This window comes from Mastigoproctus giganteus, chromosome 12 (assembly GCF_048544385.1).
Source record: "Mastigoproctus giganteus isolate SK-2022 chromosome 12, ASM4854438v1, whole genome shotgun sequence".
Classification (NCBI taxonomy): Eukaryota; Metazoa; Arthropoda; class Arachnida; order Uropygi; family Thelyphonidae; genus Mastigoproctus; species Mastigoproctus giganteus.
Window position 1 is genome coordinate 19302900 of NC_143586.1, and position 14113 is coordinate 19317012.

Consider the following 14113-nt stretch of genomic DNA (forward strand, 5'->3'; position numbering starts at 1 on the left):
AAGATTCATGAATGCCTCCCGATGCTCTTTAACAACCACACCAAGAAAAACAACTGAGCCCCCGAGCCTTTCCCATGTTTACCGATGGACATTGTTTAAAATTAATATGAATGGTTAATAACAGCTTTTTATACCTCCATAACAATTCATAAGTTAACATAACTCTGTTGTTTTTAGTTCAAAAAAGGTTAAAGAATGTCAGTAAAAAACCAACAAATCTACAGGCAAAAAACCCTTCTGTTCACACTGTTACTGCCTGAGATTCAGATGATAACAAAGTAAGTGGGGTATAAAAAGCAAATAACAGCTTTTTATACCTCTATAACAATTCATAAGCAAATAAAACTGTTATTTTTAGTTCAAAGGTTAAAGGATATCAGTAATAAACTAACACATCTACACGTAAAAATCAGAGTATATCCTAAAAATCCTTCTGTTCATGCTGCTCTCGAGATTCAGATGATAACAAAGTGGTAGTCTATTGGGATTATTCTATTCTCTCTTAACAGTACCATCAATAGCTTCTTCACTGCTAATGGGAAAAAGTTCTTCACTAATGGACACAATGTGATTATCAGAATTCTGAAGCAATGGCACTGCAGTTTCTCTGTTCCTAAAATTATCATCAGTATCCACTGCTTGCTCACAGTTAGCAGACTTCAGCTCAGTATCTAAAAAAAATTTTTAAATTATTTTTTTTAACTTAGAAATATCATTCCAAAAATAATTTGTAATAGATATGAAGAAATCAAAGTAGTGAAAGGCAAAACATAAGAATAATAATCTAATGAACATTACCATCACTCAGTAGATTGGTCTGGCTCTGTAAATTTATTGACTGTACTCCATTAAGCACTCTTGTCACATTATCCTAGGAGCAAATACAAAAATGCAATTTTCATACAGCTCACATGCATTAATATGTACTCAGATAAAAAATCATAAATACAAAGGGTAATAATATAATACGACATAAGAATTTTTATGCATCTGACTGTGCAATTAAAAGTTTAACATCCAAGCAAAGAGATACACCTAGATATGCCTAACAAAATGTACAAAAAAAAGTGCAAAACAAGAATGATTATATTATACAACTCAATAAAATGTATAATAAATAACAATAAATTCATACAGCCGTTTATGCCATTTACTATTGTTCAACACTTTGTAAAGGACTAGTATTAGCATTAGTAGAGGCATATGATGCAAGAAAACAAGCTTATAACAGCATCATAAAAAAAATTAAAAAAAAAACCAATCCCATTTCACCCATCCAGTCACTCCAAATGTTTGTCTAGTTCTGCCTTGAATTTATTTAAGCTGTCGACTTCTACAACGGCAGATGGAAGTTTGTTCCAGCAATCAACCACCCGCTGGCTAAAGGCAAATTTCCGCACATCTATTCTAAACTGTCTTTCCTTAATTTAAATTTATGTCCCCTCAGGCGATTAATCTGGGCAAGAGAAAGAATCCCATCAGCATTGAGCTTGCTCAAACCATTCAAGGCCTTATACACCTCAATCAGATCACCTCACAGGTGCCTAGTTTCCAGACACTGCAATTTGCAGAACTTAGGCCTTCCTTCATAAGAGCAACTCTTTGTTCCATTCACCAATCTCATTGCCCTTCTCTGTACTCATTCCAGCAGCTCTACATCCTTCCTAAAATGAAGCCTCCAGACATGTATATCATTGACAGGACATCATGAGCTACTTAGAAATATCTTGCCGCCTGTCTGCACTGCTCAGAAAACTTCATATCTAACTGTACAATTACCCCAGGTCTTTTTCATTCTCTACCACCATGAGTGTAGTACCACACAGATGATACGTTACGCTGGGGTTACTGCTACCCATATGCATTTGTCAATGTTAAACTTCAGTTGCCACCTCTAAGCCCATCCACTCAACTTTTCTAGATCCTGTTGCAGTAGCATACTGTCATTAACAGCCCTGCCAACCTTTGTATTGTCTGCAAACTTAGACATTAAGCCTGACACACCTTCATCAATATCATTAATAAATGGAGAAAACAACAATGGACCTAGCACCGAACCTGGGAAGGACTCCACTAATAACATTAGTCCACGAAGAGCAGTGTCCATTGATTACACTATCTTCTCCCACTCAACTATCTCTTTATCCATAGCAGAAATTTGCCCTTAATGCAATACTGCTCCAATTTGTACAGCAGTCTTCCATGTGCAACAGTATCAAAAGCTTTCCTAAAATCCAAGTATATGATATCAAAATTATTTTTTTGCATCCAATTCCTTTGTGACCACATCATAGTATTCAATCAAACTGGTATTAAACAACATATAATTAGCATGCATCCTTTTGTGAACTTAGCCAGGTGTACTGTGTCCACAAAAAGCTGCCGGCAAACACTATAGGGTTATATTTTATACTATATGAGGTGCAAGCCAAAAAACGTTTTCAGCTTTGCTGTGTGGAATACCATGCCATATTTTTGTTCAGTTAAACTATTGCTGGATATCATCATTCCAGTAACTGATAACAATACAGGTTGCTACTGTTGTTCATATGGAATCTACTGAGAATAATAGGAAATTATTTTCTAAATTAAAATCATGAAGCCAGCAAGTGATTCATTCTAAAGCACTGAGAATAAATACTATGTACCTTTTCAGAAATGTTAGAATACCAATATGAGTCTGTCTGAAAATAAAAGTAATACCTTTTATCATGAACTTAAATTTAAGTCACCTTGGTTCAAACTAATATACACCTCAATATACATGTATATTGAGGTGTATATTAGTAATATACATGTACAAGTCCAGATATGCAGCTGAAAGATTTGTTTTGATCATGTGCAAGTTCTATCCTAAATTCAATTTCTAACCCTCAAGGATAAATGAATTTTGATAATTGCCTGAATCCAGCTGCACTTTTAAGTTTTTTTTTTTTTTTTTTTTTTTTTTTTATGTGAAAACATCTTTGGCGGCAGCTACTAAATTTTTCAGACAAAGTAAAACCGATTGGTAATGAAAATGCGAGACAGAAATGCTTATATCACTCCCAACTAGTCTTGAACCTTGAACTACTAATCTGCTTCTGCTCTGTCTTGCTTCTCCTACCTCAGTCAGTAATGTTGATTCAATAGAGTAAGTAGCAGGTGTGACCATAAAAGGCTACATCATTCACAACTTCAGTTCTAGCAATTTTATTTTAAAAATTTAAGCGGTTTTGATTTTCTTTCATTGTCTACTATCGAATTGTAAAAATACGAAATCTAATTTCAAGTGTTGAAAAAAAGTTTACAACCTACCAACCTACAAGAGTATTTTGAAGATGGCTAAAACTCCAATTGAGAGAAATCAAGCATATCATGCAAGAATAAAAGCTTAAAAGCCACTGAAGAAGCCGTCCATGTCAACAAAAGAACGAGTTCAAAAACAGAGAATGAAAAAAAAAAAAAAAATACTTTAAAATGTTATGTGTTCGGATTCTTTTCATTCCTAAAAACCTTTAGCCTCATCCAAGTCAAGAATGTTTTCAGATAAAACTAAACATCTTTCACACATACAGGGTACACATGCTGTTTTTTTTTTCTGATACCACAAATGTCTGTGGTTTTCTTTGTACTATACAGCTAATACCAACACATACTAATCATTTTATAGTTTTGTTTGCACATTGTTAGGCACATATCTACATATTTTGCTTTTAAGATACATATAGTTGGGAATGAAAAGCATCCGAACACATAACAATGTGTCCCTCAATTAATAATAAAAATTGGTTCAAAAAAACAATCATTAAAAACTTAATCCAGTCCAAGACCACTGGATATTGAACATTTTCACAAAAAAAAAAAAAAAAAAAAAAAAGGATGCTTTATAATACAGTGTTATATGGCATACTGTATGAGCATTTCATATCAAGTAACTAAATGGAAAAACTATTATTATTAGCAGAAATATTTAGTTTTTTTAACTCCTAGAGTTAATTTTCCTTTGAACACTGGTAGAAACATCCTTCACTTTCACAACTATTGATTTAATTTATTAAAATTACAATAAAATTATAAAAATCACATGGGGATTTTTAAACTGTAAAGGCAGAATACAAAAAGAAAAAGAGAAATGGACTCCCAGTGCTGAAAAATGTAACCCCATGACTTTACAATGCTTTGATTGGCCAAAAATGAATGTATGACTAGAGTAATCTGATTGTTCAAAAATGATTACAAGTGCTTTCCATGTCCAAAATTAGCACCTAAAAGTTATTTTACCAACAATGCTAACTGAGACTTTCATTGTGAATGGGGCTTTAAAGTCACATGGGACTTTATGATAGTGCATAAACCAAAATATCATTAATCAAAGACATCATTAACTGAGGGACCACCATATTATATATTATATTATACATATTTTTTTGTAATACCACTATTTTTTGTAATACTATCAAAATTGGAGAGCTAAAAAAATGTGTCTAAATGATGCAATCATTATGTGGAGAATAAGCAATTTATGAATTTAATTCATTAAAATATATCAAGTAGAAAACAAATCACCTTCATATTTGTGAAAACTAATGTAACATCTTGTTTCCTTAAAGTTTCTACTAAATTCTTCATAGCCTGAAATAACAAAAAGTGAGAGAAAATTTAAAAACATTTATATAAAGCCAATTATATAAGTTTATACAAGCAACGCAATATTGCAATTATTTTACATAAAATTAGTTTTTAGCATAAAAATGTAAACAAAAATATCTAAACACAACTTGTTTTTCATTTTCATAATAGCAACAGGAAGACTAAGCATTATGACCCTCTAAAGATAAAAGTATGAATTTTGTCAGAGCAGTTAGTTTTGATTGAAGAAAAAGTAGATTTATAAGCTGAAAATTTATGCAGTGGTATTTACGTAAAAGTTTATGTATTCAGACTAAGAATATACTTCTCAGCAACAAATGTGTAGAAAGCGAAATTTTGTGTTGAATCAGTTTTCACTGAAGGTAAATTTTACTGCACATTATATCAGAGCCAGATTATAGTGTTTTTAAGCCCCAAGGTACTAATTGTAGACCTTGTGAACTCTTGTAATTATAGACCCACAAGGTAGATCTACAAATATGATATTATTAGCATTAGCATTAGCAGAGGCATATGATGCAAGAAAGCAAGCTTATTCAGCATCAGCCAAAAAAAAAAAAACACACACACACCACTCCCATTTCACCCCTCCGTTCGTTCAAAATACCTGTCCAGTTGAGCTTTAAATTTGTTTAGGCTATCAACTTCAACAACAAGTGATAGAAGTCAGTTCCACCAACCAACCACCCGCTGGCCAAAGGCAAATTTCTGCACATCTATCCGACATCCGTCCTTCCTCAATTTGAATTTATGCCCTCTGAGGTGATTATTCTGAGCAAGATGAAGAATCCCATTGGCATTGAGCATGCTTAAACCATTCAAAGCCTTATACACCTCTATCAGATCACCTCGCCGGTGCCTAGTCTCCAGACTCTGTAATTTGCAAAACTTAAGCCTTTCTTCGTAAGAGCAACCCTTTGTTCCATTTACTAATCTTGTTGCCCTTCTCTGTACCCGTTCCAGCAGCTCTACATCCTTCTTGAAATGAGGCCTCCAGACCTGTATACAATACTCAAGATGTGGCCTTACCATTGCCTTATACAAGGGAATAATCACCTCCTTATCCCTGCTAGAAAAATTCCTGTATATCATTAACAAGACACCATGAGCTACTCTTGCAGCTCGTCTGCACTGCTCAGAGAACTTCATATCTGCCTGCACAATTACCCCCAGGTCCTTTTCATTCTCCACCACTGTCAGTGTAGTACCACAGAGTTGATACGTTGCTCTGGGGTTACTGTTTCCCATATGCAGCACTTTACATTTGTCGATGTTAAACCTCATTTGCCACCTCTCAGCCCATCTGTTCAACCTTTCCAGATCCTGTTGCAGCAGCATAGCGTCAGTATTGTCCTTAACGACCCTGCCAACCTTTGTATCATCTGCAAACTTGGACATTAAACTTGATATCCCATCATCAATATCATTCATAAACACCGAAAACAACAACGGACCCAACACTGAACCTTGAGGAACTCCACTAATAACATTAGTCCACGTTGAGCAGTGTCCATTGATTACCACTCTCTGTCTTCTGCCACTCAACCATCCCCTTATCCATAGCAGCAATTTGCCTCCAATGCCACACTGCTCCAATTTGTGCAGCAGTCTTCCATGTGCAACAGTATCAAAAGCCTTTCTAAGATCCGAATATATAATATCAAAGTTATACCCTGCATCCAGTTCTTTTGTGACTACATCATAGTATCCAATCAAATTGGTCAGGCAAGACCTGCCCTTAACAAAACCATGCTGCGTCTGAGCTATAACTGAATTCTTGTCTAGATGATCCTGCAGTGCTTCTTTAACCAGTACCTCCATTAATTTACCTGGAACAGAAGTTAAACTAACAGGTCTATAATTACTTGTGTCAGCCTTTGATCCTCCTTTGTGAATTGGGGTTACATTTGCACATCTCCAGTCTATGGGTACCTCCCCTGAGTCCAAAGAAGCTCTCATAATTATGGCTAGGGGTTTGCATACTTCCTTTGCTGCCTCCTTTAATATAACTGGATAGATCCCATCCACCCCAGGTGCCTTTTTTATGTTTATCCTCAACAATCTCTCCTCCACTTTCCTCTCAGTTATTACAAAATCATCCAGCTCACTGCCAATGTTTACTTTACCTACATCATTCTCCTTCCTGAATAACTCCTCATGCGTGAATGTAGATGCAAAATACTCGTTTAGATTGTTAGCCACCTGAGCAGGATCCTCAACTGTTGAACCATCAATATCCAGTGGACCAATCTGATTCATCCCTTTCCTTTTCGAGTTCAAGTATGTAAAGAACTCTTTTCTGTTTTTCTTTGCATCCTTTGCCAAGGATTTTTCATAGTCTGCCTTTGCCTGCCTAATCTTTGTGACTTGGTTACAGACCAACTTATATCTATCACAGGCTTCCATGTCACCCATTATGGCTGATATTCTGTCTAAAATATGTACTTCAATGCTATGATACTTTTATAATAGAATATGTATAATGCTTTGTATTGTCTTTGTCATTTACATATGTTTTCCAGAGCACATTTGATTGAAAAAATATGTCTGATAGACATATTTTTCAAATAAGTTCAACCATATTTTCTCTCCAGAGCCAAACCGATTGGCAAGGCTTTCAATATATACTCCCTCTATTGTATCTGGGCAGAACTGCAAACACTTTCAATTTAATCCTAACTTGCAACTTTTTCCCAACATTCCTGCACTTGTTAAGTAAGTCTTCAGATCTCCCACTCTTAATATCAGTAGTGCCAGCATGTAAACACATAAATGAAAACACATTTATCTTCTACATCATCTACTTCCCCCAGCAGACATACCCTGGTACTATTCTACCTATCCTTTTTGCACTACACTGACAATAACTACCTCTTGTGGGACCACCACATTTTGCTTTAGGGATGCTGCTGTGTCCTGATGCATACACAAGTGTAAGCACTGGCATTGAGTTGGGCAGCTGAGAGCTTGATAGGGACCACATTTTAATTCCATTGAGGGCAACCAACCAAATCCACACACACACACACACACACACACACACACACACACACACACACACACACACACACACACACACACACACACACACACACACACACACACACACACACACACACACACACACACACACACGTTCCATTCCAGATAGATCCACAATTATCACATAAGTAACACATTTTGTAAAGCTGTGATTTGTAGGAGAACCATCCCTTTCAGTTGCTCTCCAAGCCACAGCACTCTCACTACTTTGAGCCCATTTCTTTCCTGCTCTAGTCTGAGGCTGATCTCATTTTAAGTTCAATTTAATTTGAAAATACACTAAGCTAATAGATACCTAAATGAAGTACTAAAACTACTCTATTATGTGGCAATGTTATATGTATTGTTCAAAAACAATCTTAAATCACATTTCATCACCATTAATTTAATGCACCCCCCTACAAATTTATTTATTTAATTTTATTTAATTTCCTAATGATGCAATTGTTGGAGCAATATAAAAAAAAAAGTTCAAGAAGGAAGCAATTTTTTTTTTTTATCACATTTCAGGAACTTTTAGCATAAAAGAAAAATTGCAAAAAACTTTTAACACACTTACCACAGCCATAGTATAATCAGTATTCATGAGATTATCTCCATACAATACTACAGTATAATGGGAAAGTTCTTCACTACTGCCTGTACAAATGAATAAAATGTTAGAAACTGAAACAAGTAAAAACAATCAAAACAACATGCAGATTAAGTTAAAAAGTAAACAATCTTTTATTACACAAAAATGTGTATAACTGCTAATAAGAATCACTTTTATAAAAATACAGGATGGTCACAGAAAAATATTACCATACTTCAACAGAGACATCATCCAATCCGCCAGTAACCAGCAGGGCTGCCACAAGTGGGCAGGCAAGATAAGCATGGCTTACAGGTGGCAGTTCAGGAGGGCGGCAAAAAAATTTGACATCTACAAGTCTCACCACTTTTTAACTAACTTCTTTATAGTGAAATTTTCTATTCAGCGATATTTTTTGAATTCCCCTTGGTAATTACATTTAAAATAGTTTTTGTAGAACAAAGAAAATTCCCATATAATGAACAGATTACGAGAGACTTAACTGGGAATGCATTGTTCGCACCTCTGGCGTTTAGGCAATTAGTGCTGCTACTAAGCATGAATTAAGAGACAAAGGGATTACTAGTCTGCAACTTAGGGGTACTCATAAAACTTTTTAGCATTAGTAGAGGCATATGATGCAAGAAAGCAAGCCTCTGCAGCATCAGCCAAAAAAAAAAAAAAAAAAAAACCGCTCCCCTTTCCCCCCTCCGTTCGTTCCAAATACCTGTCCAGCTCAGCCTTAAATTTATTTAGGCTATCAACTTCCACAAAAAAGAATGGAAGTCTGTTCCACCAACCAACTGCCCGCTGGCTAAAGGCAAACTTCTGCACATCTATCCTACATCTGTCTTTCCTCAATTTGAATTTAGCATTAGCATTAGCCCTCTCAGGTGATTAGTCTGAGCAAGAGGTAAAATCCCATCAGCATTGAGCACATGCTCAAACCATTCAAGGCTTTATACACCTCAATCAATCACCTCACAGGTGCCTAGTCTCCAGACACCGTAATTTGCAAAACTTAAGCCTTTCTTTGTAAGAGCAATTTTGTTCCATTCACTAATCTTGTTGCCCTTCTCTGTACTCATTCCAACAGCTCTACATCCTTCTTAAAATGAGGCCTGCAGACTGTATATAGTACTCAAGGTGTGGCCTGACCATTGCCTTATACAAGGGGATAATCACCTCCTTATCCCTGCTAGAAAAATTCATGTATATCATTGACAAGGCACCATGAGCTACTCTTGCAGACCATCTGCCCTGCTCAGAAAACTTCATATCTGCCTGCACAATTACCCCCAGGTCCTTTTTGTTCTCTACCACTGTCAGTGTAGTATCACAGAGTTGATACATTACTCTGGGGTTACTGTTTCCCATATGTAGTACTTTACATTTGTCAATGTTAAACTTCATTTGCCACCTCTCAGTCCATCTGCTCAACTTTTCTAGATTCTGTTGCAGCAGCGTACTGTCATTAGTGTCTTTAACAACCCTGCCAACCTTTGTATCATCTGCAAACTTGGACATTAAGCCTTGATATACCATCATCAGTATCATTTATAAATACAGAAAACAACAAGGGACCCAACACTGAACCCTGAGGGACTACACTAATAACATTATTCCACGATGAGCAGTGTCCATTGATTACCACTCTCTGTCTTCTCCCACTCAACTTCTCTCTTTATACATAGCAGCAATTTGCCTCCAGTGCCACCCTGCTCCAATTTGTTCTGAAGTCTTCCATATGCAACAGTATCAAAGGCCTTTCTAGGATCCAAATATATGATATCAAAGTTATTCTTTGCATCCAGTTCCTTTGTGACTACATCATAGCATCCAATCAAATTGATCAGACAAGACTTCCCCTTAACAAACCCATGCTGTGGTCAAGCTATAACCGAAGTCTTGTCTAGATTATCCTGCAATGCTTCTTTAACCAGTGCCTCCATTAATTTCCCTGGAATAGAAGTTAAACTAACAGGTCTGTAATTACCTGTCTCCCCCTTTGATCGTTCTTTGTGGATTGGGGTCACATTTGCACATCTCCGGTCCATGGGTACCTCCCCTGAGTCCAGGGAAGCTCTCATAATTATGGCTAAGGGTTTGCTTACTTCCTTTGCCGCCTCCTTTAATATAACTGGATAGATTCCATCCACCCCAGGTGCCTTTGTGTTTATCTTCAACAATTTCTCCTCCACTTTCCTCTCAGTTATTACAAAATCATCTAGCTCACTGCCAGAGTTTAATTCACCTCTGGCATTCCCCTTCCTGAATAACTCCTCATGTGTGGTGTTGATGCAAAATACTCATTTTTAATATTTCTGAATTAAAAAAAAAAATAGTCAGATGATGATTTTTTAAATCATTGCAAAGATTTACATATTAAAATATGTGATTTTGATCATAATGAGTCCGATATTGATGGATTAACATTACCTGAAGAACTTAGAATACTTCAAATTTATATTGAAGACAATATTATCCATTTGAAGTTTTACAATATATTTTTAAAAACGATTTTACAGATACTTTTCCAAATGTAGCTGTTGCACTAAATTTTTCTAACTTTACCAGTTTCAATTGCCTCAGGTGAATGGAGATTTTCAAAATTAAAATTAATCAAATTATTTACAATTGAAAATGTCTCAACAATTATTGCCAAATTAGAGACAATTGACAATCTCTAATTTGGCAATAATTTCAATAGAAAATGATCTTTTGGAAAAAATAAACAAATTAAATAATTAATAAATTTGCACATTTTAAAGCAAGGAAACAATTTTTTTTAACATTATAATTTTCCTTTTATATTATTATTGCGGGTACGATTTACTGTGATTTAGAATTAAAGTTCATATCCAGAATTTCATTATGATTTTGTTATTTTTGTTTGTTGTTTCACTATATTATATGTGAAGTATGTCATAATTCTTTTCTTTTTCAATAAATTAATAATTATTTACACCTTATTTTATTTTTTTAATCCAAATATTTTAGGTGGCAAATTTGATTTTGCTTACTGGCATGGCACATAGGGTTGCAGAGTCCCTGGTAACCAGTAGAATGAATAACTAGACTAGTGGAATTACCATTATATTCCCCAGATCTAATGTCACATATTTTTTCTGAAGTGGTGTTCTGACAATAAAATATGCAACACAAACTCCATGACAACTGCAAATATGTAGTTTTTGTGGGGTTTGTGTTGTACATTTTCATGTGTGTGTGCATCCCTGCATGTAATTTAGTTAGGTTAGGTGGCACATTGCAGATCATATATAAATGTTGACAGAATCCTTGTTGAACACCAGTATTAGTGGACTGTTTGCAATCTTTTAAATGTAGTATCTCAATAGTGTGAGACTAAAAATTTCCCTTCAAAATATTGTATATACCAACGTGTAGGGCGTCTCCATAGCCAGGTGGACAGCGGCAGCAGTGCGTAGCACGTGCTTCTTGATTAGACCGGGGTTTGAGCTCATGACCACCAAATACAGAGGATGCGGAAAGGTCAGGGAATGACCACTGCATATCCCCGGAGCAATATGGCCTTAGTTCCTAATGTTCCTAAAAACCAAATAACAAACAAACCAACGTGTATTAACACTTTTTTGGCTGATTTTCACCAACACATAGAAAACCAATACACAGATAAACAATATTTGACAACCAATACTAAGCCAGCCTTCTATTATTGTTGGCATAAGAGAAGGTTTATATGTCAAGAGCAGTCTTCTACTATTGAGACATGCTTTCTAGTGTGGTCCAAGTTTTTTTTTTAAAGGAATAAAAGTCAATTAAAATTTGGCTCTATGAAAACTTCAGATGTTAATGTTAATACCATGAACATCCCTTAACTCATACTCTAAATGAAGTTCAATCCATAGCAAACATTGTTATTTTACTGTATAGATTATGGCAATACCCTTCTAGGCTATGGCTGCCCTGGGGATGAATCCTAATAGATTAATAAACAAATAACAACGATAATTATTATTATGATATTTATTCATAAAACTGAAATATTATTCATGGATATTTCCAAGTAATGAATTACAAAATATAAAAAAGTGAATGATAATATTTAGCAAAAATATGGTGTCTGATATTCAGAAAGTGTAATTAACTAGACTAAATCAGCAGTAACACTTCGTAAAACCTTTACTGGAAGTTTATAACCAAATAACTAGAAAACTTTGTTCTCAATTTATAAAATAAATCTATTAACCTGAATAGCACTTGATTGTGTTCAAGCCCAATTCAAGTACTAGACATTTATTTCCAAAGAATAAATTTCCATCTGCACATTGTCATTCCATGCCAACACGTTCAAGGGAATTAATTTTTGAATCTTCAGCCTGAAAGCACTTATTTATAATAGTATTAGTAGTGGCAAATTATGCAAACAGAAGCAAGCTGATACAGCATCAGCAAAAAAAAAAAAAAAAACCCACATCACTTGTCCGCATCAATTATCTTCTCTCATAATTTCTCTAATCCTTCTTTAAATTTATAAAAATGACCTATTCCATAATACCATATGGAAGTTTGCTTGGAGACAGAGCAAATCAATTAGAAGCAAGGACAAGTAATTAAACTCTGGCTGAGGTCAAATTTTCACACATCTCTCTTGTAACCATTCCTTTCCGATTTAATTTATGGCCTCTTGCGTGTGTGTGCATTGCTGAAAAAAAGAAATGTCATCAGCATTTGTCTCCATGTAGGTGCCTAGTTTACAAATTCTGCAATTTACAGAACAAGTCTTTCTTGGGAAACTACCCATTTGTGCTCCTGGCCCATCTTATTTCTCTTTTTTGTGGTGTTCTAACACATCCACATCTTTCCTAAAATGAGGCTTCCAGACCTTAAGGGGTACTCAAGAAATGCCCTAACCACTGCCTTATGGACACAATGACCTCCTTGTGTCTGCTGGAAAATTCCTGACAGAGATCATAGTGTTCTGTCAATATCATTGACATATTTTTCATACACACATAAAACTCAATTGATAGTTGCTTTTTTTTTTTTTTTTTTTTTTTTTTTTTTTGTTATAAAGATTTATAAATCATGAATTATTACTGTTTGCTAACATACCTGAAATGTAATGCACTGCATACATTAACAAACTTATTTTTTATTATGGAAGTATTATTAGTATGAATTCAAACAAATAAATTAAAACCAGTTTTCTATTTTTTAAAAGTCAAAAGTCAGTTTACTGATCTCTGATCAATAAACAGAGGCTTCCAGATCAGACTCCCTGTTGAGTGCTTAGAGATTACTAATAATCTACAAACACAAGTTAAGAAACTGCTTTAAATGTTTTTTTTTTTTTTTTGTAAATTAGATGAGTTTATTGGATAAAAAATTCACTTTATAGTAACCTATTCATATATTTGAACGAGCACTTCTGGACTACAAAATGAAGTTTAAATACTTATGTTATCTTGTTTTTTAATTTCTCCAATTAAACATTCACTTCTATCCTTATTAGTATTAATGTTAGTGATATGGTAGAAGAAAGCCAGAGGCTTTTGCTGCAGCAGCAAAAAAGAAAAAATAATATTTTAAAGAAAAGGAAAAAAAAAAGTAGTATTCTAGGGGTTTCCAAAGTTAATATTAGGTATTAGACAAGAGACATATCTATTTTAAGATTTTATTGTAGTGTTATTTCAAAATTATACATACAAGGCAGATTTTTCATTATTCTTGCAGTCAAATATTCCACTGTAGGAAAGAAGATGCTTCTGTCTGGTTTCACATGGATAAACACATCACCATTTGCAGTCTGCAAATACATTTTATTACATACACAAATTAAAATATGCACTTCTAAGATTGCATAACTGAAACAAAATGGCC

General features: G+C 34.7%; 1 protein-coding gene across 1 annotated transcript in view; it reads right to left on the reverse strand.

The window, feature by feature from the left end:
- Nucleotides 1-448: 448 nt before the first annotated feature.
- Nucleotides 449-14113, reverse strand: part of LOC150076753 (sodium-independent sulfate anion transporter-like) — a 132562-nt gene continuing 118897 nt past the window's right edge. Inside the window, exons 16-20 of the mRNA XM_090386190.1 lie at nt 13940-14039; nt 8234-8313; nt 4549-4614; nt 799-871; nt 449-671 (exon numbers count right to left, since the gene is read on the reverse strand). Coding sequence (XP_090242316.1) covers nt 493-671; nt 799-871; nt 4549-4614; nt 8234-8313; nt 13940-14039 — 498 coding nt within the window. The 3' untranslated portion in view covers nt 449-492. The remainder of the gene's footprint in view (nt 672-798; nt 872-4548; nt 4615-8233; nt 8314-13939; nt 14040-14113) is intronic.